General features: G+C 42.3%; 1 protein-coding gene across 2 annotated transcripts in view; it reads right to left on the bottom strand.

Moving 5' to 3' along the window:
* The window catches only part of NBAS (NBAS subunit of NRZ tethering complex), a 333,519-nt gene that overhangs the window by 185,852 nt on the left and 123,616 nt on the right, over positions 1–24,051 (bottom strand). For both annotated transcript variants that reach the window (XM_030311617.1, XM_030311618.1), the window contains exons 23-26: positions 18,455–18,608; positions 12,722–12,907; positions 10,853–11,026; positions 720–853 (exon numbers count right to left, since the gene is read on the bottom strand). In XM_030311617.1, coding sequence (XP_030167477.1) covers positions 720–853; positions 10,853–11,026; positions 12,722–12,907; positions 18,455–18,608 — 648 coding nt within the window. The remainder of the gene's footprint in view (positions 1–719; positions 854–10,852; positions 11,027–12,721; positions 12,908–18,454; positions 18,609–24,051) is intronic.

Below are 24,051 nucleotides of genomic sequence, written 5' to 3'. Positions count from 1 at the left end.
GTGATGAAGCAACATGTTCCAGTCAAGGAACAATCTGGGCAAACAACTGAAACCAACCAAAACACTGCTGTATGCTATATTCGAAAGAGTAAAAGATCTCATCACAAGGTAGAAAACTTATTTATGTATGTATGTGTGCATGTATGTATCTGTAGAAGATGAGGGATGTTAACTAAACAGACTTGTCGCTTTACAATGTATGGATATCCAGCCATTACGTTAAACACTTCAAACTTACACGGTGCTGTATATTAATTACAGCTCAATAAAACTGAAAGAAAAATAAAGTAAAATAGAATTATCTATATTCATCCATGATTACTTAACATGCTTATTGTAGGCAAGGGCCCAGAACAAATAATTCATAGATTACCCCAAGCCCATAAATATGAAAAAAGCTTCATGAAAAACACAACTGAAAACAGAGATATCACTGCCTATGCACTTAAAATTAAGTATTTTTCATCGTGGTGGTGGTATTTTTGTTTGTTTTTTAATGGATAATTTATCCAAGTGGACAAAATTACAGTGCTCATACACTGTTGGAAAAACAAAAGTTTATCTCTAGGCTACAGGTTTGCAGATGATTTCATTTTCTTCTATACATGTTTTTATATTCCCCAAATTCTCTCTAATGAACACTCAGGGAAACAACATTTTCGTTTCAGCTGTTAGGACAAAAAAGACGACAATAAGACTGGCACACTGTGGATTCTCACCCGTATCCTCTTTGTGGAAGACATTCTAATATGTCATAACAAAGGGACAGCTGGTCATTTCGTTCACAGTTGTAGATACACTCTAGAGCGACTGCCATCAGTTGGTCCTGATCAGGAATAATTTTTTGCTGCAGCTACAGAGAAAATAAAGCATGCTGTAGTAAGAGTCAGATTTATAGTCCGTTTTTCCCTAGCCCAGTACAACTGTCAATAGAATATTAAATAGTGCAATTAATCACCTGCAAAAACAAATCTTGATTTTTCTTTAGCTTACAGACTTTTGGGGTCTTTAATAATTCTGAATGAAATCACATTTTAATTACAGAATCAGCTAGAAAAGATAATTTGTACCCATAAGCTTTGCATCTGCTGAAAACAGATTCTTCAATTTATGACCCATTCAAGATAAAGTGGGTAGAAGAAACACAGTGAATTAAAAAGGCACTTCATTAAAAACATTTCTAACCCTAAAGCCAAATTTTATGTGTTTCAATTACAAAAATATATAAAATTCCTTAACTAATATTCAGAGATGTTTGAACCTACTATTTTTCAGTATGCATTATATATTAGTCATGTAACTAAACAGCACTGACAGTCTATTCAAAAGAAGTCACACTGTAATGCAGTAATATTCAAATCACAGAGCACACTCTGGTGCAGAAAGAATGGCTACTTTGGGTCACTGTCTTCTATAGGATACACCCTTTCCATCGCAAATCAGACTCCCATTCTGGAGTATTTTCTAGGATATAAAAATACTGTATTTGTGCCTTGTTTTTCTCATCTATGCAAATGGATATTAACAACTCTCCATAATGTCACAGTTGTGAGGACTAAATAAATTAATACATGAAGAACGCTGACATGATTACCACCAAAGAAATGAAAATAGAAAGCTGAAACTTTATTCTTAGAGCCCTATTCAATGACAAAATAAGTTTAGAGCCCTCAATGACAAAATAATTTCCATAATAAAGACCCAGTGGGGTTCAGCATTTTAGCAGAAATTCACAAAACAGATAAGAAAGTGATGGAGAGAAGCTACCAAAGGCATCTATCGTCTCGCTGGAAAAATCACATGGATGGACTGAAGAAGAAACATTCAAGGTTATGAGGAAAGTACAGTTTTCTGAGGTAGTATGGTTACAGGAGTTCTACAGATTTCTTCAAGGTGTTAAGAGAAAAACATCCCATTAACTTGACATCGACACGTGACAGTTATCCAAGGTTGCAAAGTAACAGACTGGTTAAAGAGACAAACAGGGCACAGTAAAAGTCATTATTGTTTAATTAAAATCGCTAACTTTTCCTGATTTCTTACTGTGTGCCAGGTACTATTTCTATGTGCTTCACACGCATGAATTCTCAATTTCTCAAACCACCCTGTAAGGTTAATACTAGTTCTATTTCGATTCTACATAAAGGGGAAACTGAGGCCCCAAGAGGCCCTATAACTTGCTTACGGCACAAAGCTGGCTGTGGTCAGGCCAGGAGTCAAATGCAGACAACTGGCTGCAAAACCAGGGCTAAGGATACCTGCTCTCACAGCCCCTCAGCCCTGCAGGAACAGGCCCGCGGGAACATTTCACAGTAAGAATGGGAGAGACTGACAAAAACTACAGTATTCAACAACGCAGCTCCTACAGGAAAATGAAAAAAACAAACCAGTTTGAATGAAAAGGAATAAATGGAAAACCAACTGCAGCAGAAGCCAAACTCTTCGATGTTTCCCTGGATTCCCCTGTTTCCTTTCCTGCCCTCCCTGCGACACTAAAGAATCACTTGGAAGTTAAAGGTTCTAAAGTCCATACTTGATCATATGTGTTCAAAATCTCCTGCTGAAAACCCTTTTGCAGTCCTACAATGTGAAAGGTAAAAAATGAACTTTCTGCCTTCCACTCAAGTCCTTCGTGCCTGGTGCCAGCTCACTGTTCTGGTCCTACAAACCTCTATGCAAATTTTAGTTCACTCAAATTCAATTACTTGCCTTCATCTAAACATGCTATTAGTCTGATTATGTCTCCTTGTCGTCGTGTACTTCTCAAAAACTCAGTCTTGCCCTATCTACGACCTCCCTAATAATCCAGTTTTATCTCTGCCTGGCTTGAACTTCAATTGGACTTGGCCAGATTGTTACAGCCTCTTACATATGCTCAATAAATGTTAATCCAAAGACTCTATCCTCATTCTACTCTGATACATAAATTATTTTTTCCTCTTTATATTCCTATGGCATCTTTTTGTTTGCTTCCCGTGCCATTCAGTATATCTTTCCTAATGCAATCTATTAGCACATAAATTGTAACGATCACCATTTTAAGGCACTTACCATTCGTGCCCTATTCATCTACCTACAAGATGTCTAACTTCATAAAGTGTAAAACACACTTCCTCTTATTTCCATCATGCCTACCCTAATATCTCAGTAGTGACTATTAAACCATCATTTGCCCCACCTCGAGCTAACAAAAAAGAGCCCCTTTAAAACTTTCTAGGAAGTCAGTGAGTCTTCCCCACCATGAGTAGCAGATTATTCTCCATGCTACACAGCAAGGTAAAATGTAGGAAGATTATAATTTTATTTTAAAGAACAGTCTTGGGTGGCTCAGTTGGTTAAGCGTCCGATTTCACCTCAGGTCATGATCTCACGGTTCATGGGTTTGAGCCATGCATTTGAACCTGCTTCAGATTCTGTATCTCCCTCTCTCTCTCTGCTCCTCCCTCGTTTGTGCTCTGTCTCTCTCTCTCAAAAATAAACAAACATTAAATGAATGAATGAATAAATGGATGAATAAATGAATTATAAATAAATAAATAAATAAATAAATAAATAAATAAATATCTTAAAATTATGCACTACAGGCTAGTAGATGAAGAGCAGATGATAAGACAGGATATCTGGAAAACCTCAGAGAATGAAGCAATACAAGAAACTAGTAAAGGGGCAGAATACAAAATTAACATACAAAATGAATAGCTTTCATATATAAAACCAACAAACAGAGGAAGTGAAGGTAGGGAAAACTTAATTTATAATAGAAAAAGAGAAAACTAAAGGCTTAGGAATAAATTTAACAAAAAATGTGCACAAGCTACATGAAGAACATTTTTAATACACCCGAAAGACAGTAAAAAAAAGACAGAATGATACCCTCCTTTTTTTTTTAATATGAAATTTATTGTCAAATTGGTTTCCATACAACACCCAGTGCTCATCCCAACAGGTGCCCTCCTCAATTCCCATCACCCACTTTCCCCTCCCTCTCACCCCCCATCAACCCTCAGATTGTTCTCATTTTTTAAGAGTCTCTTATGGTTTGCCTCCTTCCCTCTCTGTAACTTTTTTTTTTCCCCCTTCCACTCCCCCATGGTCTTCTGTTAAGTTTCTCAGGATCCACATAGGAGTGAAAACATATGGTATCTGTCTTTCTCTGTAGGACTTATTTCACTTAGCATAACATTCTCCAGTTCCATCCACGTTCCTACAAAAGGCCATATTTTATTCTTTCTCATTGCCACGTAGCATTCCATTGTGTATATAAACCACAACTTCTTTATCCATTCATCAGTTGATGGACATTTAGGCTATTTCCATAATTTGGCTACTGTTGAAAGTGCTGCTATAAACATTGGGGTACAAGTGCCCCTATGCATCAGCACTCCTGTATCCCTTGGGTAAATTCCTAGCAGTGCTATTACTGGGTCATAGGATAGGTCTATTTTTAATTTTTTGAGAAACCGCCACACTATTTTCCAAAGGCACCCGTTTGCATCCCCACTAACAGTGCAAGACGGATACCCCCTCTTTTTGAATAGGATGACTGGATGTTATAGAGATACTGGTCTCTTGCTCTCTCTGCCCCTCCCCAGCTCATGCTCGTGCATGTGCATGAAATTAATTAACTGAACCTTAAAACTTCAATAAATAAATAAATATTAGTCTTGCTAGGCTAATTTACAAATTTAATATAATCACAGTAAATATAAGCTATTTTATGGAATCAAACAAGTTGTACTACAGTTCAGATGAAGAAACAAACTTTTATAAGAATAGCTTAAAAAAAAAAAAAAAAAAAAAACCTAGGGAGAAAAACTATAAAGGAACACCACCCTTACCAGACTTTAAAAGCACACTATAAAATCTCTACAATTAAACAGTTGGTCCCAGTGTACAGACAAACCAGTAACAATATAAAACCTCTAGGGGAGCCTGAGTGGCTCAGTCGGTTGAGCATCCGACTCCGGCTGAGGTCATGATCTCACAGTTTATGAGTTCAAGCCCCGCGTCAGGCTCTGTGCTGACAGCTTGGAGCCTGGAGCCTGCTTCGGATTCTGTGTCTCCCTCTCTCTCTGCCCCTCCCCCGCTCACACTCAGTCTCTCTTTCTCAAAAATAAATAAACTTGCAAAAAAAATTTTTTAAGTCTAGAATTAGAACTAAATGGAAATCTGATATAAGACAAAGGTGGCATCTCAAATCACTCTAGAAAAGACCAAATTTGTAATAAATGGTGCTGGGACAACTAGGTAGCCATCTGAGGAAAGAAATTAGACCTCATGTCACCACACAAAAAAGTGAACTCCAAGTAGATTATGGATCCACACAGAAAAATAAAATCATACAAGTACTGAAAGAAAATGAGTGGATTCTTCTTTGACCTTGGAGGGAACGGCTTGCTCACCATGACTCATAATACAGAGGCAATAAAAAATTGCTCAATTTGTCTACACATAGAGATAAAAATTCTGGCTGACATAACCCACCAGAGACAGAGTCAAAAGATAATCTACCAACTGAAAGAAATATACACAATCCATACCATTAAAAAGGGGGGTAATTACGCCAATGTACCTGAATTTCTACAAAAGCAAAGCACAAAGGAACAAAAATCCAAATGAAAAACGGGGAGAAGACAGGAATGGACAAGTCACCAAAAAAGAGATAATCCCCTCAAATACATGAGGACATTTCAAATTCACTCATAATTAAATGCAAATTAAAACACCCCTGAAATACCACTTTCCACTTCCCACATTAGTAAACATGTTAAACTATGGCAATGAATTCTGTCCACAAAACTGTAGAGCGACAAGCATGGTCTTATACCGCAGGAAGGAATGTCAACTGGACCAACCATCCCCCGTCCCCACCGCCCCGAAGGAAACTCTGGCAATGCCAACACAACGCTTGCCTGTAGGCTCAGTATGCCCATCGTAGGAACACACCTTGAAGGCATACCAAAGACACAAAACTGGGGCGCCCGGGTGGCTCCGTCGGTTAAGCGTCCGACTTCGGCTCAGGTCGCGATCTCACGGTTCATGGGTTCGAGCCCCACATCGGGCTCTGTACTGACAGCTCAGAGCCTGGAGCCTGCTTCGGATTCTGTGTCTCCCTTTCTCTCTGGCCCTCACCTACTCATGCTCTGTCTCTCTCTCTCAAAAATAAATAAACGTGGGGCGCCTAGGTGACTCAAGTCGGTTAAGCGTCTGACTTCAGCTCAGGTCATGATCTTGTGGTTCATGAGTTCAAGCCCCATGTCAGGCTCTGTACTGACAGCTCAGAGCCTGGAGCCTGCTTTGGATTCTGTGTCTCCCTCTCTCCCACTCACGCTCGCTCTCTCTCTCTCTCTCAAAAATAAACATTAAAGAAAAATTTTTTTAATAAATAAATAAAATAAACATCAAAGACAAAAAACCACATGGGAACAAGTTATTCACTACAGCATCGTTTGTAATTACAAAATACTAGAAATAACAGAAAGTTGGGGAAACTGAATAAATGAATTTTTAATTTTATTATTTTAATTTATATAGCCTCACATGGCTAGAGGTTACCATACTTAACTGCATGGTAGAGTATAAATTTTTCAGTTCCCTAAGGAGTATGGGCCAAAAGTAGGCAAGCAGGAAATCGAAGACAAGAGTTTAAAGTGTTAAGTAGACTTTCCCATTTATGCCACTGCTGGGATACAGGGCCTACGTCAGCACCCAAAGCTTCCAAACTCAGGCCTCTGGAGGACTGCACCATAGAAATATAGGATAGCTGGAAAGAGGAAAGTCCTTCTGAACCTTGAAACAGTTTGATTCCCCGTCAGATGAAAGTGACCTTCATCACTAAGAGAACGACAGGAGGAACAGAAAAACAGGAGTGGGAATTATTTGCAGCATATAGCAAGTGGATTTCCACCAGAATCACTGGATAAATCGTCAAGTGCACATTCCAGATCCCTACCCCCCAAATTCTCATTATATCTGGGTTGGGCCTAGAAGACTGTTATTTTTTTTAATGTTTATTTATTTTTGAGAGAGAGAGACAGAGACAGAGACAGAGACGGAGACACAGAACAAGTTGGGTAGGGGCAGAGAGAGAGGAAGACACAGGATCCGAAGCAGGCTCCAGGTTCTGAGCTGTCAGCACAGAGCCTGACATGGGACTCGAATCCACAAACTGTGAGATCATGATCTGAGCATAAGTTGGTTGCTTAATCGATTGAGCCACCCAGGCACCCCCCCACTTTTTGTTTTAAAGTCTTGGGCACCTGGGTGGCTCAGTCAGTTAAACGTCCAACTCTTCATCTGCTCAGAGTTTGTGAGTTCGAGCCCCAGCATTAGGATCTGTGATGACAGTGCAGAACCTGCTTGGGATTCTCTCTTCCCTCTCCCTCTGCCCCTCCCCTGTTCACACTGGTTCACTCACTCTCTCTCTCTCTCTCTCTCTCTCTCTCAAAATAAATAACAATCAAAAAAATTTAAGTTCATAGTTCCCATACAGATGCATTTTTAAAATGCTAGTACAGCAGACAGAGAACATGAGAAGGCAGAATATTTTATTCCCAAATCCTCTTCATCAAGACTTGCCCAAGTTCCTTCACAAGTTCTACTTTCCAAAGGGCCATTCAAGCAAAGAACAGCAGCTTAAAATCACAGAGGAGTGCTTAAAATCAGGATGTTATACAAAAGAAGAAGAGTTTGTAGCATACACTACAGGTAAAAGGGCAAGTATGTATCTGTATTATTGTCCCCAAATATGCACTCCCTTCTTCCCTGCCTTATTAACATCAGGCTTGGCCACAGACTTCCTCTAGCCTGTGAAATGTGACCGGATGTCACGTGACATACTTTGAGCTAAGTTTTAAGAGTCACTGTGCAGTTCCACTTTGTTCTTTTTCCCTGTGCCACAGCTCAGCAAAGGGGGCCTGCTCTTTTAGCCATGTCCCAGAGCGAACAAGACATGGAACACAAGAGAAGCCCAGACACAGCCTGTATGACACTTGCAAGTGATGAATGTCTGTTCTAACCTACTCATTTGTTAATGCAGCGTAACTTAGCCCAAGAGGTCTGATACAGAAATCACTGCTCCCGTGATATTACTGTTAATACTCTGTGCCTAACACATGGCAGATCTTTTTGGAAAGGGCCAAGTAAAATAAAATAAAAACAATGCTCCAAGCACAATCCTCATAAGCAAACAAATGGAATCAAGTGATCTAAAGCATCATAATGAAACCCAGTTTCAGTCCCTCGCTCATCATCTGCCCTCACAAAATTTACTGAGCACCTGCTCTCTACAAGGCACTGACACTCTGGCAACACACAGATGCAGGGGACATAGAGAACACACATAGGAAACAAGGGTGGGAGAGACAAACATGAGTGTTTTAATAAAAATAAATAAACACCAATTATGAGAGTGTGACATGGGTTATTACAGAGGCAGGGACAAGACCTGTCATAGCACAGGTAAGTCACAGGTCTCCCAGCAGAGGGAATCTTAGACAGCAGGATCTTGAAGGGCAGGTAGGTGTCTGCAAAGGGAAGGGAAGAGAAGTTGACCATCCCTAACAAAGGAGACAGTCTATTAAGATATAAAGAGACATGAAAGACCGAACAAGGTGAAGACAGGGTGAGAAGTTCAGTGTGAGTGAACTAGCACATTCCTTCACAGAGGGAAACGAGGCTCAAGAGGCAGACTAGAAACAGACCACAAAGAACCCGCTAGAGAGCCTAACGTTTACCCTGTGGACATTGGTAAGCCACTGGAGGCTTCCCATAGATCATGATCCATGAACATGAGCAAAGTTCTGTTGTGGAAAGATAATATTGTTAGAAATATAGAGGTTGGATCAGAAAGGAAGAGCCCAGCAACTCCATTGTTCTTTGCTTTGATGTTTACATATTTCAACAAAAGCAAATGACCGTATGTTTTATTCAAAAGGCACATGCTAAATTGCCAAGTAAAAACAACAAAAAGCTGATGACATACAAAGGATTTACAAGACTCTGTAAGGAAGAAGTATCACAAACAAGATTACTAGAAAGAATTTAAAGTCACTTCCTTCTTCCTCATAAAACATTCATTTTCAATCCATCCTGCTTCTCACATTGTGTTCTGCGGTCTTAAGCAACCCACCCTTGGCTCACAGTAAACCATCCCAAATTCAAAACCAGAATACTAAACGGGAGCTGCTTATGAGAAGATAGAAAATTTTAAAACGCCAAAGAATAGATATATTTCTGAAAAACGACCCTTTCAGAAACCAAAAAATGTGTAAGGTTAGCTAAGCAACGTTTTCCTTTTTTATCTGGATTATACCGCTTAAGACCATACACCTCAGAAGACTTCAGACTGCAATAAAGGTTAGCTCAAGGAAGTGCACTCAATTCGAATTCTGGATTGGAAGAAGGCTTCAATGGCCTCTGGCTTGAACCCCAATCCAACCCTTTGACTCTCACTACAAAGTCAGGGCGTTCAAGTGGCCATGCCACCCCACTTGAGCCACTGCCAACAGAAAGGGAGCCAGTATCTCTTAAAACAACATATTTGATTTATGGCTAAATTAAGAGGTTATTTACTTTGCTAAAGTATACTGTACTTAACAAAATGACTTATTGCCAGTGAATGTGAACAACGACTTGAATTCTACAGCAGTACAGAGCTTTAAACACAGCTGACCCTTGAACTGTGTGTCCACTTATATGCCAATTGTTTATAAATACGGGACAGGACTGTAAATGTATTTTCTCATCCTTATGATTTTCTTAATGACGTTTTCTTCTCCAGCTTACTTTATTATGAAGATACAGTACAGAATACATGTAACATTCAAAACGTGTTAACCGGCTATTTATGTTATCGGTAAGGTCAACAGTAGGCTACTGATAGTTGGAAGTTTTGGGAGAGTCAAAATTATAAATGGATTTTCACCTATGTGGGGGGGCAGGGGTTGGTGCTCCTAAATGCTGTGTTGTTTGAGAGCCAATATATAGTAGTCTTAAGCAAATACAAGAGATATTAAGAAAAATCAGAGTTCCTTATGACATCCTAAAGATTTTCATAAGTATTTTGAAGGTCCTAAAGGGTGAGAATCTTTTCTTCTTCTCCTGGCTTTAGGGTAAAGCATACTGGTTAAGAAAACAGCTGTGAAATTAGAATACCTATGTGTGAACCCAGGATCCACTCCTAACCTTGTGACCCTGGACAACTGCCTAACCACACTAGATCACAATTTTCTTTCCCTCCAATATTAATAAAAAATATCTAGGGGCGCCTGGGTGGCGCAGTCGGTTAAGCGTCCGACTTCAGCCAGGTCACGATCTCGCGGTCCGTGAGTTCGAGCCCCGCGTCGGGCTCTGGGCTGATGGCTCACAGCCTGGAGCCTGTTTCCGATTCTGTGTCTCCCTCTCTCTCTGCCCCTCCCCCGTTCATGCTGTGTCTCTCTCTGTCCCACAAAAAATAAATAAACGTTGAAAAAAAAAAATTTTAAAAATATCTACATCATAGGATTGCTATAAGGATTAAATGGGTTAACACTTCTAGAGTGCCTATCTATAGTAAGAATTCAGTATCTATCAACTATTAGTTTTTATGGTATTGATATATATCTATATATATAATCAATATAATAGAAAGTCAACAAACTTATGAGTAAATAAATCAAAGTACATATAAACTTCCAAAAAATTAGTGGACTGAATTGTTGAAACATTTTTAAAGAATAATATGACAACCATTTTCTTGTCTGTTTCAAGTGAAGTTACTTGCAAAGCCTATTATAACAAACTGACAAATAAGACATAATTATGCAGAGGAAGAAGTGCAGAGATTTTTTTAGAAGTTAGAGTTTCTACTTACATCTGGTTTGGAGTGCTGAAATATCTTCAGGGGAAATTTTAAGTCCCCTTTAGCTAAAGTTACTAAATACTCTTTTAATAGCTCATTAGCCACACCAGGAGACTGTTTCTCACAACGATGAAGGAAGGGAACCATCCACTGGTAGGCACTTGTCACATACTTGTCCTCAGAACACTGAAAATACAATCAACCAAAACAAACACACATTAAATACCTATCATACCAGACAACAAGTTCAAGAGACTGATGTTAAAGAGTTGAAGGCCAACACTTCCTAAAACAGACACTCTGGTTCACCTCTCCCAGGCAGCCTGAGAGGTAGCAGAATGGCCTTCTGCCTGGGGCTTGTACAGTGGACAGCACTTGGGGCCCTCTCTTCAGGACCAGGGCCACTCTGGGTCCCTCGCAGCCTATGCCCAGCTCTGGAAGACAAAAATGTTACTACTACTGCTCCAACATGAGGTCTCCCAGAGTAAAGAGAGATTCTACCTACAAAAGTGTGTGTGTGTGCGTGTAAAAGATGTCTCGAGAGATGGAGAGAGAACAAGCGAGCCTAGAGATGGGAAGAATAAAACAGAAAAAAGCAAAGAGACAGAGGAGCATAAAAAAAGCTCTAGAAGGAGGGCAGCTGGGGCTCAGTTGGTTGAGCATCTGACTCTTGGTTTCAGCTCAGGTCAAGATCTCACAGTTCATGGGTTCGAGCCCCATGTCGGGCTCTGCACTGACAGTGAGGAGCCTGCTTGGGATTCTCTCTCTCCCTCTCTCTCTGCCCCTCCCCACACTCTCTTTAGCTCTCTCTCAAAATAAATAAACTTAAAACAAAACAAAAACCTCTAGAAGTCAACTACTTCAGAATAGTCTCTGAATCCCAGAGTCTCTCCCTTCCTTTTCCTTTTCCTGTTTTGTTTTTCCCCTTTACATCCACCTTCACAAAACTCCAAATGACACACATAATTTTACTCATTCTCCCTGACATCATACAATTCCTTCTTTTAATTACCCCAGGAGATAACACCTAAATCCCCTAAGAGGAGTCTTACATGTAACACAAATCAATTCTCACTGGCTGGATAATCAGTGGGGGGGAAAAAACTAGTAAGCAAAATGGAAGGCAGGGCCAGAGGGAGAGAGAAAAGGCTGACTGGTAAGAGGGAGAAAGAGGACAAGAGAGAAAAAGGAAGGAAGACAAAAAAGAAAGTACATGAGAAAAAAAGAGAAGAGTCAGGGAGAAAGGAGAGCGCGTGGGGCAGCGCAGGGACAAGGATTCCATGCCTTCCCGGGCCGCTTAGAACCAGTCTGGCCTGTGACAGCTGTCCCCCCACAGCCCCACCGTTCTGGTCTCAAAGGTGCCTCTCTATTCAGTGGGTTCATGAGAAACCAGGTTCTAACGTTGGGGGGTGTATTTCCTCTCCAGGGTGACCCAAGAAGAATCTAAAAGTGGCTGGGCAAACCCTCCTGAACTTACGAACCACTAAGCCAAGATGTTTTCTTCACACAAGCACCCAGCCCTCTGAATCCAGTACTTTCGTGTAAGCAAAACAGAGAAGTAATTGCGAATTTTAACAGTGAAGGCCTAGAAACATGACTCCTAGAATGACCAGCTAGTTTAGAAATCTGCTAGCTAAAAGAAAAAAAGAAGTTATATACAGATGATTATGAATAAAGGGCAAGCAAGGTACAAGAACAGCCAAAATAGTTTGGGATGCCTTCAGTAATTTATTCAAAAACTGGATTTTTTTTTTTTTTTTTTTTTTTTTTAGTCAAGAAACCTTCCTTTATTTACTAAATTCTCAGGTTTGGAGGCCATTTTATCTTTGGCTTTGAGACCCACGTTAACCCAAGCACACAGAAAGTTAAAATAAAACGTACACTACTCATCAGCAATCTTAGTTTTTCAATGTCTTTCATCTGCTGGAGTTCTTTCAAGGTTAGGGTTAAATCGCACCCGGCTTCATAAACCAAGGCTTCCAGGGTAACCAAATTATCACAGAGAACCAGCAAACCGGGAATGTTCCGCTCCATTCCGAGTCGAATGAGTGACAATGCACAGTCGACCTGAAACAGAAAAGCGACAGGAAGACTGAGTGTTTCATCTCCCACATCTTCTACAGTCAAAGCCTCCTGTACAGAATCAGACTCTTGTGATCATCTTCTATAAGACTGCATTATCAGTAACATACATTTATTTAATACAAAAACATTAGAGTTCTTTAGCAAATATATGAGCAAACTGTTTCAAAAGAATCAGTAAGAAATACTGAAGATAATGAAAGACAAACATCTTAAATTCATAGAGCATGACAGTTTAAGAGCAATTTCATATATATTTGTCTATTCTTACGACATTAACACGGGGGGCGAGGGGGAGCTATTTAGTGATAATGCCAAATTAATCCTACTTTCACTATATCATTCTGCTCCAAAAACAAAATGTTTGCTTTCATATTCCTGTTCACTACCTACCCTTCCACAGTGCCTCCTATATAAAAAACATTCAATAAATACTTGCTGAATGATGAACTCTGGTAGACACTTTCTCTGTCTCCATTCAAATATTTGCCCTTCACTGAGACCAAGACGAAGTATGATTTTCCTAGACATGCTCAGGACACAGCAATTTGACTCCCTATCACTTGATTGGGTTTATGAAAGGACATAATTCGGGCTGATGGCAAAATCATCTAACGTGGCCTTAACTCACCGCTTCTCGTACTACTCACTTACACCCTTATCCTAGACTACCAGTTATTTCCTAAGGACCTTCCATGAACCAAGCACCATTCTAAGTGTTAGGAATAGAAAACTGATGAGGTCTCTTCCTTCAATGATCTCCACCTCATAGGAAAACTCACCCAGTAAATCAAAGACTGAAGTAGAGCAAGGATGAGTGGGGCCTCAAAGAAGGGGGCACATGGCCCCACCTGCGAGTGCCACAAAGTCTCCCTGAGGGAGGAACACTTAAAATGTGCTGTTGAGGGGCGCCTGGGTGGCGCAGTCGGTTAAGCGTCCGACTTCAGCCAGGTCACGATCTCGCGGTCCGTGAGTTCGAGCCCCGCGTCAGGCTCTGGGCTGATGGCTCAGAGCCTGGAGCCTGTTTCCGATTCTGTGTCTCCCTCTCTCTCTGCCCCTCCCCCGTTCATGCTCTGTCTCTCTCTGTCCCAAAAATAAATAAACGTTGAAAAAAAAAATTAAAAAAAAAAAAAATGTGCTGTTGGGGCGCCTGGGTGGCGCAGTCGGTTAAGCGTCCGACTTCAGCCAGGTCACGATCTCGCGGTCCGTGAGTTCGAGCCCCGCGTCGGGCTCTGGGCTGATGGCTCGGAGCCTGGAGCCTGTTTCCGATTCTGTGTCTCCCTCTCTCTCTGCCCCTCCCCCGTTCATGCTCTGTCTCTCTCTGTCCCAAAAATAAATAAACGTTGAAAAAAAAAATTTTTAAAAAATAAAATAAAATAAAAAAAAATGTGCTGTAAAGAATCCGTGGATACTGGGGTCACCTGGGGGGCTCAGTCGGTTAAGCGTCCGACTCTTGATTTCAGCTCAGGTCATGATCTCGTGGTTCGTGAGTTCAAGCCCCACATTGGGCACTGAGTGAGGAGCCTGCTTGGGATTCGCTCTCTCCCTCTCTTGCTCTCTCTCTCACTCAAAATAAATAAATAAACTTAACAAAAAGAAAAAAAGAATCTGTGGATATCGGCAGGTCACAAGGAAGGAGGGCAGGAGAACAGCATGGAAGGCAGAGAAGCGTCCCGTGTTGTGAAAGTACAGTTCATTCTGCAGGATCCCAAAGACTGGATGAAGCGAAGCAATGAGCAAAATGGCTGGGGCAGTAGGGAGGCACCACACAACAGAGAACACTGTTTACTGAGCTATGGAAGGGGCAGATTATCCTGAAATCCAAATACGGCCAAAGGATTTTGAACTGAGGCATGTCAGGAGCAGATGTCCGCCCGAGAAAGAGCATTCGTTTGGTAAGTACGTGCTGAATGGTGGGCTGGAAGTGGACTGAACAGGAAGCAGGCAGACCGGTTCAGACAGCTGCACTTACTGGTGTCAGAAGACTCTCTACTAGTGACAAGAGCAGCACCCTGGGGGACAAAGCCAGAAGACATGGGCCACCCAGAAGAGATGAAAACGAATGGCTAAGACAAGGATGAGGGGAAAGCACGAGGGCATCACAGAAGCCACACAGAGGAGCCTGCGGGAAGGAGGAAGCAGTAGTGTCAAAGGATGAAGCAGTAAAGTAACAGAGGAAGGGGACTTGACATTAAGAAGCAGTTTCAGTGGAACGGCAGGGGTGGCCGGACTCCAGACAAACGAGGAGCAAAGAAACGTGGAGAAAGCGATCACAAAGAGCGGAGGGGACTATGTCCGAGCTGAGCTGCGACAGAAGGAAGGCAGCTGCAGCCAAAGCCAGGGAGAATATGGCTCTTTGTTGTTGTTGTATTTAAAAAAACAGGAGTGACTTCAACTTCAGGACCAAAAAAAAAAAAAGTTGACAGAGCAGAGAAGGAGAGGTTGAAGCCACTGGAGAGAGAGAAAAGATGACAGACAGAACAGCCCTGAGCAGGGGGGAGTGTAGACTCCAGCAGCCTGAACGCAAGAGAAGAGGCCTCTTTCTCTGGGAAAAGCCGGAAAGAGGAAGGACAAAGGGAAGCGAGTTCTCAAGTTTCCCAGTGAAACACAGGCAAATCATCTTCTGGGAATGAGTGGGAATGAGGCCGAGGTGGTAGATCCGGGAAAGCAGAGAAGGGGGAGGGGCAGCGCATCAAGGCGAGGCAGGAACAGCAGTATTAAAGGACCACCCTCCAAGCCCTTCTAATAAGACCCAGGCACTGACTGGTACAGATGCAATGAACAAAGAAGAAATGCATATGGTGCCAATAAACACAAGGGGGAAAAACCGTCTGTAGGTAAGGCATGAGGCAAAACAGGAATGATGTGGAAACACCTCAACAGATAAATGCGTTTTTTACCTAATTTCTAGTAATAAAAACACAGGTCATGTCTGAAAAGACAGATTTACCTGTATATCAATTAAAAAAAAAACTATCACATGTGAATTTTCAGAAAGCATGAAGAAAACCTGATGCATGAAACACAACTCTGTGCAACTAATAGTTTGAAGACATACACAGCACATTAGCCATTTGTAATACACTCACCAATTTTGTGACCCAGATTTGGTTTTCTAATATCGGCCTTGAAGTTGTGGCTCTCCCAGATACTTACTGAAGTACAAAAGCTTTGGAACCAAATTACTTGACACCTTAAATGAAAGTGGGCTCTAATACAACTTCAATTTGGCCGTGTACCCCAAGCCCTCACCGGATACATTTCACATTATACACATTCTCTAATCCAACAAACAAGTTCTGCTAAAGGCATTTGTAGGCACTAAGGAAAAAGAAGTCCCACATCAATTAAGTCTCTAAAAATGAAAAAGATGAAACTACGTTAGATACACTTCGTAGCATAAGCCACATGAAACATTAGTAAACAAAATGGAGCAAAAGAGCAAGGCTTCTGATAGAAGGGTTTTTAAATGAAGGAAAGGGATGAAGGAATACGAAGCAGATAAAGCACCCCCAAAATCACTTTGCTCCCTTTATAATTATTCCCAATTCCTCAGATGATGAATTTAAGATGTCTAGGAATTCTTGCGAGACTGTCAAAAAATTTATGTTTCAGGGGTGCCTGGGTGGCTCAGTCAGTTGAGCATATGGCTTCAGCTCAGGTCATGATCTCCTGGTTTGTGGGTTCAAGCCTCACGTCGGAGTTTACACTGATGACATGGAGGCTGCTTGGAATTCTCTCTGTCCCTCGCTCTCTCACTCTCTCAAAAATAAATAAACATTAAAAAAAATTTTAATTTCCAAGAGCTCTGCAGTCTCCTTTCTGTTTATTTTTTATAGACTTTACCTTTTAGAGCAGTGTTAGGCTGACAGCAAAACCGAGCAGAAAGTACAGCAACTTCCCATACAGCCTCTACCCCCACTTACCCACAGCCTCCCACACCATCTACATCCCCCACCGGAACGGTTCACTTGTTACAATCGATAAACCTGACACATCACTGTCACCCGAGGTCCAAAGAGCACAACGGGAGCACCTCCAGAGGTTCTCTTCCAGCACCTTATGATTCTAGACATTTTCAAGCATACTATGGTCCTTAGCCATCTTCAAAAACCTGGAAAGTCCATCATAAATATTCTTGGCCCGCCCCCCCCCCCAAAAAAAAAAGTTTGGTCAATAATAGTGCCATCAGCTCCAATAAATAATTCACCTTCAATTCCATGACTACTAAAGATAGGAATGAGATGGAAGCAGAAATTCAAGAAGACTATCAAATGGAGACACAGAGCTGTGCCAATCACTAAGTAGAAATTTAAACAAAGGGATGGAAGTTCCTTCCCACAGTGCTGCTGCTCATCAGACCTTTTAGAATCGGCCTTCCCGTGAAGTGGAAAACTGATGGTAGGATGGGTGGTCCAAAGCCAAGACCGCAAGTAAAAAGCAAAAGTCATGCATCGGCCGGACCCTGAATGAGGTTTCAAAGTGCCTTCTGCCATTCTTCAGTCTGAATTGCCAACTTCTGTCCTCTAAGCCGAAGACAACTATTGCTGATATTTGCAAGGCCCTCAATTAGCAGAATTGGTAATGTTCTCTCCTGTGTATTTTCTTTGTTTCGTTGACCTTGGTATAAGAAGCAACCCCATGAGGGGCGCCTGGGTAGCTCCATCGGTTAAGTGTCCAACTTCGGCTCAAGTCATGATCTCGCGGTTCATGAGTTCAAGCCCTGTGTCGTCTCTGTGTCCAGAGCCTGGAGCCTGCTTCGGATTCTGTGTCTCCCTCTCTCTGCCCTTCCCCCACTCACACTCTGTCTCTCTCCCAAAAATAAACAAACACTAAAAAAAAAAAACCTAACCCCATGAACAGGCAGAAAATAAACAGGCAGAAAAGGTAAGTGGCAGGTTCAGAGTTACAAGGCATGTTAGCAAAGAGTTAAGATGAGTATTCAGATCTCCTAAGCTTCCGTACAATCTGCTCTCTCTCTTCCACAGCCCGTCTGATGCAGTTCTTATGTGGCTCCAAAAAGGCACAGGGGAACGGAGGGAAATTAGGCTTCAACTTAAGGAAAACATTAGAGACAGAGCCTCAAACCCAAATTCCTAAAAAGCAAAATAAAAATCAGCTGCCTTACTGCAACGTGACAAGGAGCTAATCAGACATTTCTGGGGTGATACGGTCTTTTCAACTAGCATGGTATTAAGCCTATTAAAAATCTTTGGAAAATCTGCGACACCACTGTCCCATATTCTGTCCCATAGTCCCACCATACTTCGCAGCTTACATTTGATTTCAGAGTAAGGTTGTGAACAACTTTTCTTACGTGTATTTGCTCTTTAAGAATCCCCAGAAAGGCCACAAGAGCTTCTGAGGCAAAGGAAAAAAGAGCAAAAGTAGTAAGAGAGATTCATCTCATCTCTGCAAACCAAATACAGGCTCCCTGGCACCACCGTCAGCTGCCACGACGTGCCCTGAATCCTGAGGGCCTGACGCGGCTCTGCCGGCATCGCGGAGTCGCGGCTGTCGTCTGCCCCTCACCTGTTGAGCATAATGCTCTATTTCCTCTGCTCTTGTCTGATACCAGTCCACAACCTTCTCTACCGTGAGCGGTGGCGTCCTGTACCTCAGCAACTCAGGCTGTGCGGCATACAAGAATTCACTTTCATCTTGCAGACGCGGCTCGACCACCATTCTGCAAGGCACAAAAGGAACAATTAGTCACTGGAATGCTGGGAAAAGTTAGAATTTTGTGCAAGTCAGAGAGAGAGAGAGACAGGAACAGGGATGGGAAGGGAGCGGTCACAGAGATGGGGGTATGGTGTATGTGTGTGTGTACAAAGGGGAGGGTGTCTGCGTGTATCTTTTCCCGTATCTATGTGCACACTAACATGATAAATGGGACATGTGGGGGATGCCTAATCTATTTCCCTATTAGGCTTCCCAATGTAAAAAATCAGAATGGACGATACACCAAAACAGCTATGCCACAAATCAATCCAGTGAGTATTAACAAAATCAAAATCAGCCTGGGAGGCACATTTTACGAAACGCTTATGGCTGGGTGCCGGCCACAGGCGTACCAAATCAAAATTACCTGTGATGGCCGGCCAGGCCTCGTTCAGGTGAAACACCTCCAGGCGATTCTGACTCAAATATAAATTCAGAAACCTGGTTTTCTCTGTTCATAAAAACCAAAGGAAATACGCCTTATTTACATTGATAGTATACCGTCAGCAGGCATCAGCAATGTAGTACGCTACTGACATTTGCAAAGAGAGGAACAACTTCAGGCCGGTTGCCGTAGATTAAAAAGAAGGCGGCGGGGGGGGGGGGGGGGGAGGAGGAGGAGGAGGAGGAGAGGGGGGGAAATTACGAGGAGTTTTTGGGAGGATGATCCCGGCCAAGTGGACCATCAAGGCAAGGGGCTTGGGGGTCAGAACTGAAGCGCATGCCATTGCTGAAAGGCATGAAACTGCACAAATTACAGAGCTAACACTTCTCTTAGATTCACTTTATTCAGATAAAATGGGTAAATACTATGCCAGAGTGTTCAAAATAACGTAAAGTAGACATAAAACATCGTATGACGGAGCGGGTGCTTAATTTTTTACTTACAGGTATTATTGTTGTTGGAATTGTTAGTAGCTGTAATGTAGGAGCAGACACAAAGCCCATAAAATATCTGGGCATTTTGGCCACATGCCTCAGACAGCGTACTGTGCTTATAGCCAGCAGCCCTCTGCCCAGCTGGTCTCACAACTGACATTCACTTTCTGGCCAGTGGTTTTTCCCATCACTGCCACGAGAAAAGTCACATACATACCCCGAGATCATTAAAGCCACACATGTCAGCAGGGAAAAATACCCATGAGCAACTCCGAGGTCCCCTGGTATTTTCTTCAGTCCTTAGTATTTCCCTCTCAGCACCGTTTGATGGAATCTCACCACGTTCTTTCAGAAACAGGCTCCCCTTCCCTCACTCCAGTATGCGGTGGCGCCTGCCGTCCCTCGTCTTCCTGGTGGCTCCTTCTGGGTCACCTCTGCTCGGATAGCCCCTCCAGCTGACCCCTGCATCCTGGCTCCTCCAGATTCCCAGTCTGGCTCTCTCCTCTCTCCTCACTCTGGACTCTCGCTTGGTGTCACCTCTGACTCTACAATATCAACTACCACACACATTATTACAACAATGACCATGTTTTACCCCAAACCCACCCTCCGCTCAGAAGCTCTGAAATCCTCCTGCTTTTTGCTCCTCAATGGTTCACAGGCACTTCAAATACAACAAGATCCAAACTGAACTCACGATGTCCTCAGGTAACAGAGTCACCTCTTTAAAAACAGAAACGTGGCTACATCATCCATACCTACTTTTAAAGCCTGTGATCCGCCACAAAATACTCTAGCCTCCTCTTGGTGCCAATCTCACTCTTACCCTGGGTGCTTCAGCAATCCACGTCCTTGTTTTGAGTCCTGAAAGAGGGCACCGCCGTGAGCCTCCTTCCAACACGCTCTTCCCTCTGCTCAGAACACGCTCCCTCTCTTTTGCCAAACTCGCCCTCACTGTTCAAATCTCAGATTTCACAAGATTTTGCCCGGGACAACCTTCCTTGTCCTCCACCAAGTTGAGATCTCCCTGCTACAGGCCCCCGGCGCCCCAGCCCTTGTCTTTCCTAGCCCTCATCCCATTAGTCATCTACAACAGGACCATTTTCCCCACCAGGTTATAAGCCTCACGAGTTACAGAGACCGCATCTGCTTTTCTTTGGTATTCTCGCATCTAACAGAGGACAGACGCCAATTAAATGGATAAGCAACACGGTATGTCCTGGAATACTGAACATCTGTACCATCTTCAAAAGCATCTTTTCCTCTGTGAAACTTTTGACTTTTCATCTCTAGTTTTAGGAGTTCTGGCACAGCAAGCCTGGCTTACGTTTCGGCTCGCTGTGGTCGGTCTGAGAGGAAACGCCCTCGTGCCTTTCATCTACCTAGAATCAAGCAAAGGCGCAGGCCGTGGGGACCTGGAAGCGTGGGATGAAGGGCGCGATGCTCCGCCAGTGCTATTCTCTCAAAAGCCCATCCGGAAATGAGAGAGGTCACTGTCAACAGTGTCTCTGCACCTCTGCCTACCACCCTGTCACTGACCTCCTGCCGTCTTCGGTTTCCCTACCTCTTCCACCTCTCATTACAATTGTTAAGTGATGACTTCTAGTCCAATATGGTGGATGAATACCATGCATTTAAGCTCCACTTTTCCCTGCAACGCCCCTGAAATGGCAGCACAGGATCGTTAAGGGGTGTGGGGTGGAGGATGTCCCACACACTCTCAAGAGCTGCAGGGTACATGCTCAGCCACTCCCTTCCCTTCTACAAACCCACAGGTAATGGCCAGAACTTAACAATCAACAAGTAGCTAACACAATGGTTATTCAGAGGTACGGAACACAAAAACTATCATCTACAAGAATTAGAAGTAATTGCTTCTGGAGAGCAAGAAATGGGAGAAGGAAACAAAAGACTGAGGGTTTGGGTTTTGCTGTTTTGTTTTTTTGTTTTTTTTAATTGTCAAGTTAGTTAACATACAGTGTGGTCTTGGCTTCAGGAGTAGAACCCAGTGATTCATCACTTACCTATGATACCGAGTGCTCATCCCAACAAGTGTCCTCCTTAATGCCCATCACCCATTTAGCCCACCTCCCCACCAAACCCCCTCCAGCAACCCTCAGTTTGTTCTCTTGTCTTTAAGAGTCTCTTATGGCTCGCCTCCCACTCTGCTTTTATCTTATTTTTCCTTCCCCTCCCCTGTGATCATCTGTTAAGTTTCTCAAATTCCACTTATGAGTGAAATCATTTGATATCTGTCTTTCTCTGACTTATCTCGCTTAGCATAATACCCTCCAGTTCCATCCACATTGTCACAAACGGCAAGATTTCATTCTTTTCCATCACCAAGTAGTATTCCAGTGTGTGTGTGTGTGTGTGTGTGTGTGTGTGTGTGTACGTACATAGGCTACATCTTCTTGATGCTTTTTTTTTTAACCACAGCTTTGTAGAAAAATTTTAATCTACTTGCAAATATATACAACTCTGATTTTTAAAAATGAAAATCCAAAACAGCTTTTAAAAAGCAAACAGCAAAAACAGAGCAGAATATTCAACTGCTATTACACTAAAACTTTTGGGGGGTAATAAAAGGTACCTAAGAGTTACCTACTCCATTATCTCAGATATCCAAAATACAACAAAACAAAGAGAAACGGCCAACATTAGCACGAACATTAGAGAGCTTTCGAATGTCATCTGCAATGATCAACACTACGGGTTTTTATCATTTATCAGACAGACCGTACATATACATAGCTTCAAAAATCCAAAAGCATGAAAAGACTCCTATCAAAAAGCCAGCGATTCCATACACAGTTGACATCTTTGTCCCCCTCCATGTCTTTCAGCCACGTTCCTGGATTTTCCTCTACACATCCAAACAAACAGTATGTGTGTGGGACTGTTCCCTGACTTCTCTACTCTACCTGCTGTTCAGCGGTCTTAAACCACAACCTTCCACTCCCCTTACACTCTTTCCTCCCACTGTGGCTATATCACAGTTGGGATTAAACCACTAATTATCTACATTCTGATTATGTGAATGTTACCTTCTCCTGAGCCACGTGGTACATTATCATAACTATTGTTCTTTTTGAACACCTTTTCATTTTCTGGAGTTAATAAACGCCAGTTGTCCTACGTGTCTCATTCACTATAATATGCATTCATTGCTATTTTTTCCAAATTCTCCAAAAGATGTATTAATAGCAAGATTTAAAAGCTTTCCCCAAATAGTCAAATACATCAGACGATACACCAGTTCCGTTTTTAAAATTTTTCCAAGACACCTGGCTCTTGAAGCCATCTACCCCCTTCCCAGTCTGTGCTAGCTGCTCTCTCACCCGACCAGAGCACAGCTGTCATCCCAGGCCTTCTCACTGCCATGGCCCACGTTAGAGCCCAGTTCCGACTCTAATGGCTTTCTTTTTTCAATTGACGCCTTCATTTTAATAAAACACATCTCCTACGGCTTCCTGGAATGAGATGTACATGGATGGTAAATTTTACAAGACCTTACATGATTAACCTCATACTTGAATGATGATTTTAGCTGCATCAGGATTCCCGATCAAAAAGTATTTTCCAGCAAAAGTTTTTCTTCTAGCTCCTAGTGCTGTTCTGGAGATGTCTGAGGTCATTCTAATTCAAACTTCCTTTTATGGAATATGTTTTTCTCTCTGGTAGACTGTGTCCCTGATATTTGGGAAGGTCATGATTGTATGCTTTAGTGCAGTGGGCATTTCAGTATGAAAACTCATAGCCTTCAATTCTAAATACTAGACTTGAAATATTTCTTATTTCTTCCCTTCTATGATATGTCATCTCTTTCTAGAATGCCTGTAATTTGAATATTAAGCTTGTTTTTTTATCTTTGCTTGCTTATTATCTAGCTCTATAATAGTTTTATTCTACTTTCTGGGGAAATTCTTTGCTTTTATCTTTCAACTTTCCTAATTGTTAGACACCAACTATCTTATTTTTTTGTTCCCCCAAGTGCTCTTAGTTCTCTGTCCCTGTTTTATAAAATCCTTTTGTTATTTCACAACTACAGTATCTTATCTCATGGGCAACATTAATTATAATTTTTGAAGTTTTCTTTTTGTGTGGTCTCTGACTTCCAGTTCCACCTTCTGTTGGCTTTGCCTTTCCTGTCTGTCCTGCCCACTGACGCCAACCCTCAAACGTCCGGGAAGCTCAGTGTGCTGACAGGACTCGTTCTTTTGCTGGCTTCGCTGTGACCAGGTAATGCACTGATCTTCTGGGACTAATATCTCAATACCTGGAGGCCTCTTCTCGGACACGATTCGGTTTCTCTAGAAAAGAACTCTCCCAACTTCTATTTGGGGAATATGCCTGCACTCTAGGAGCTCGGAGGGGGTGGGTACCCCTAGGCTCCAACATTCAGACATAGATTTTCACTGAACGCTCACAATTTCAACCCCAGCACTCCACCCCCACCCTGCGCTGTGCCTAATGCCCAGGCAGCTGGAGGATTTCTGGATCATCCTAGAGGTTCTCTGCCTTAATTC

This window comes from Lynx canadensis, chromosome A3, assembly GCF_007474595.2.
Source record: "Lynx canadensis isolate LIC74 chromosome A3, mLynCan4.pri.v2, whole genome shotgun sequence".
In the NCBI taxonomy this organism is placed as follows: Eukaryota; Metazoa; Chordata; class Mammalia; order Carnivora; family Felidae; genus Lynx; species Lynx canadensis.
This window is presented reverse-complemented; position numbering and strand designations above follow the sequence as displayed.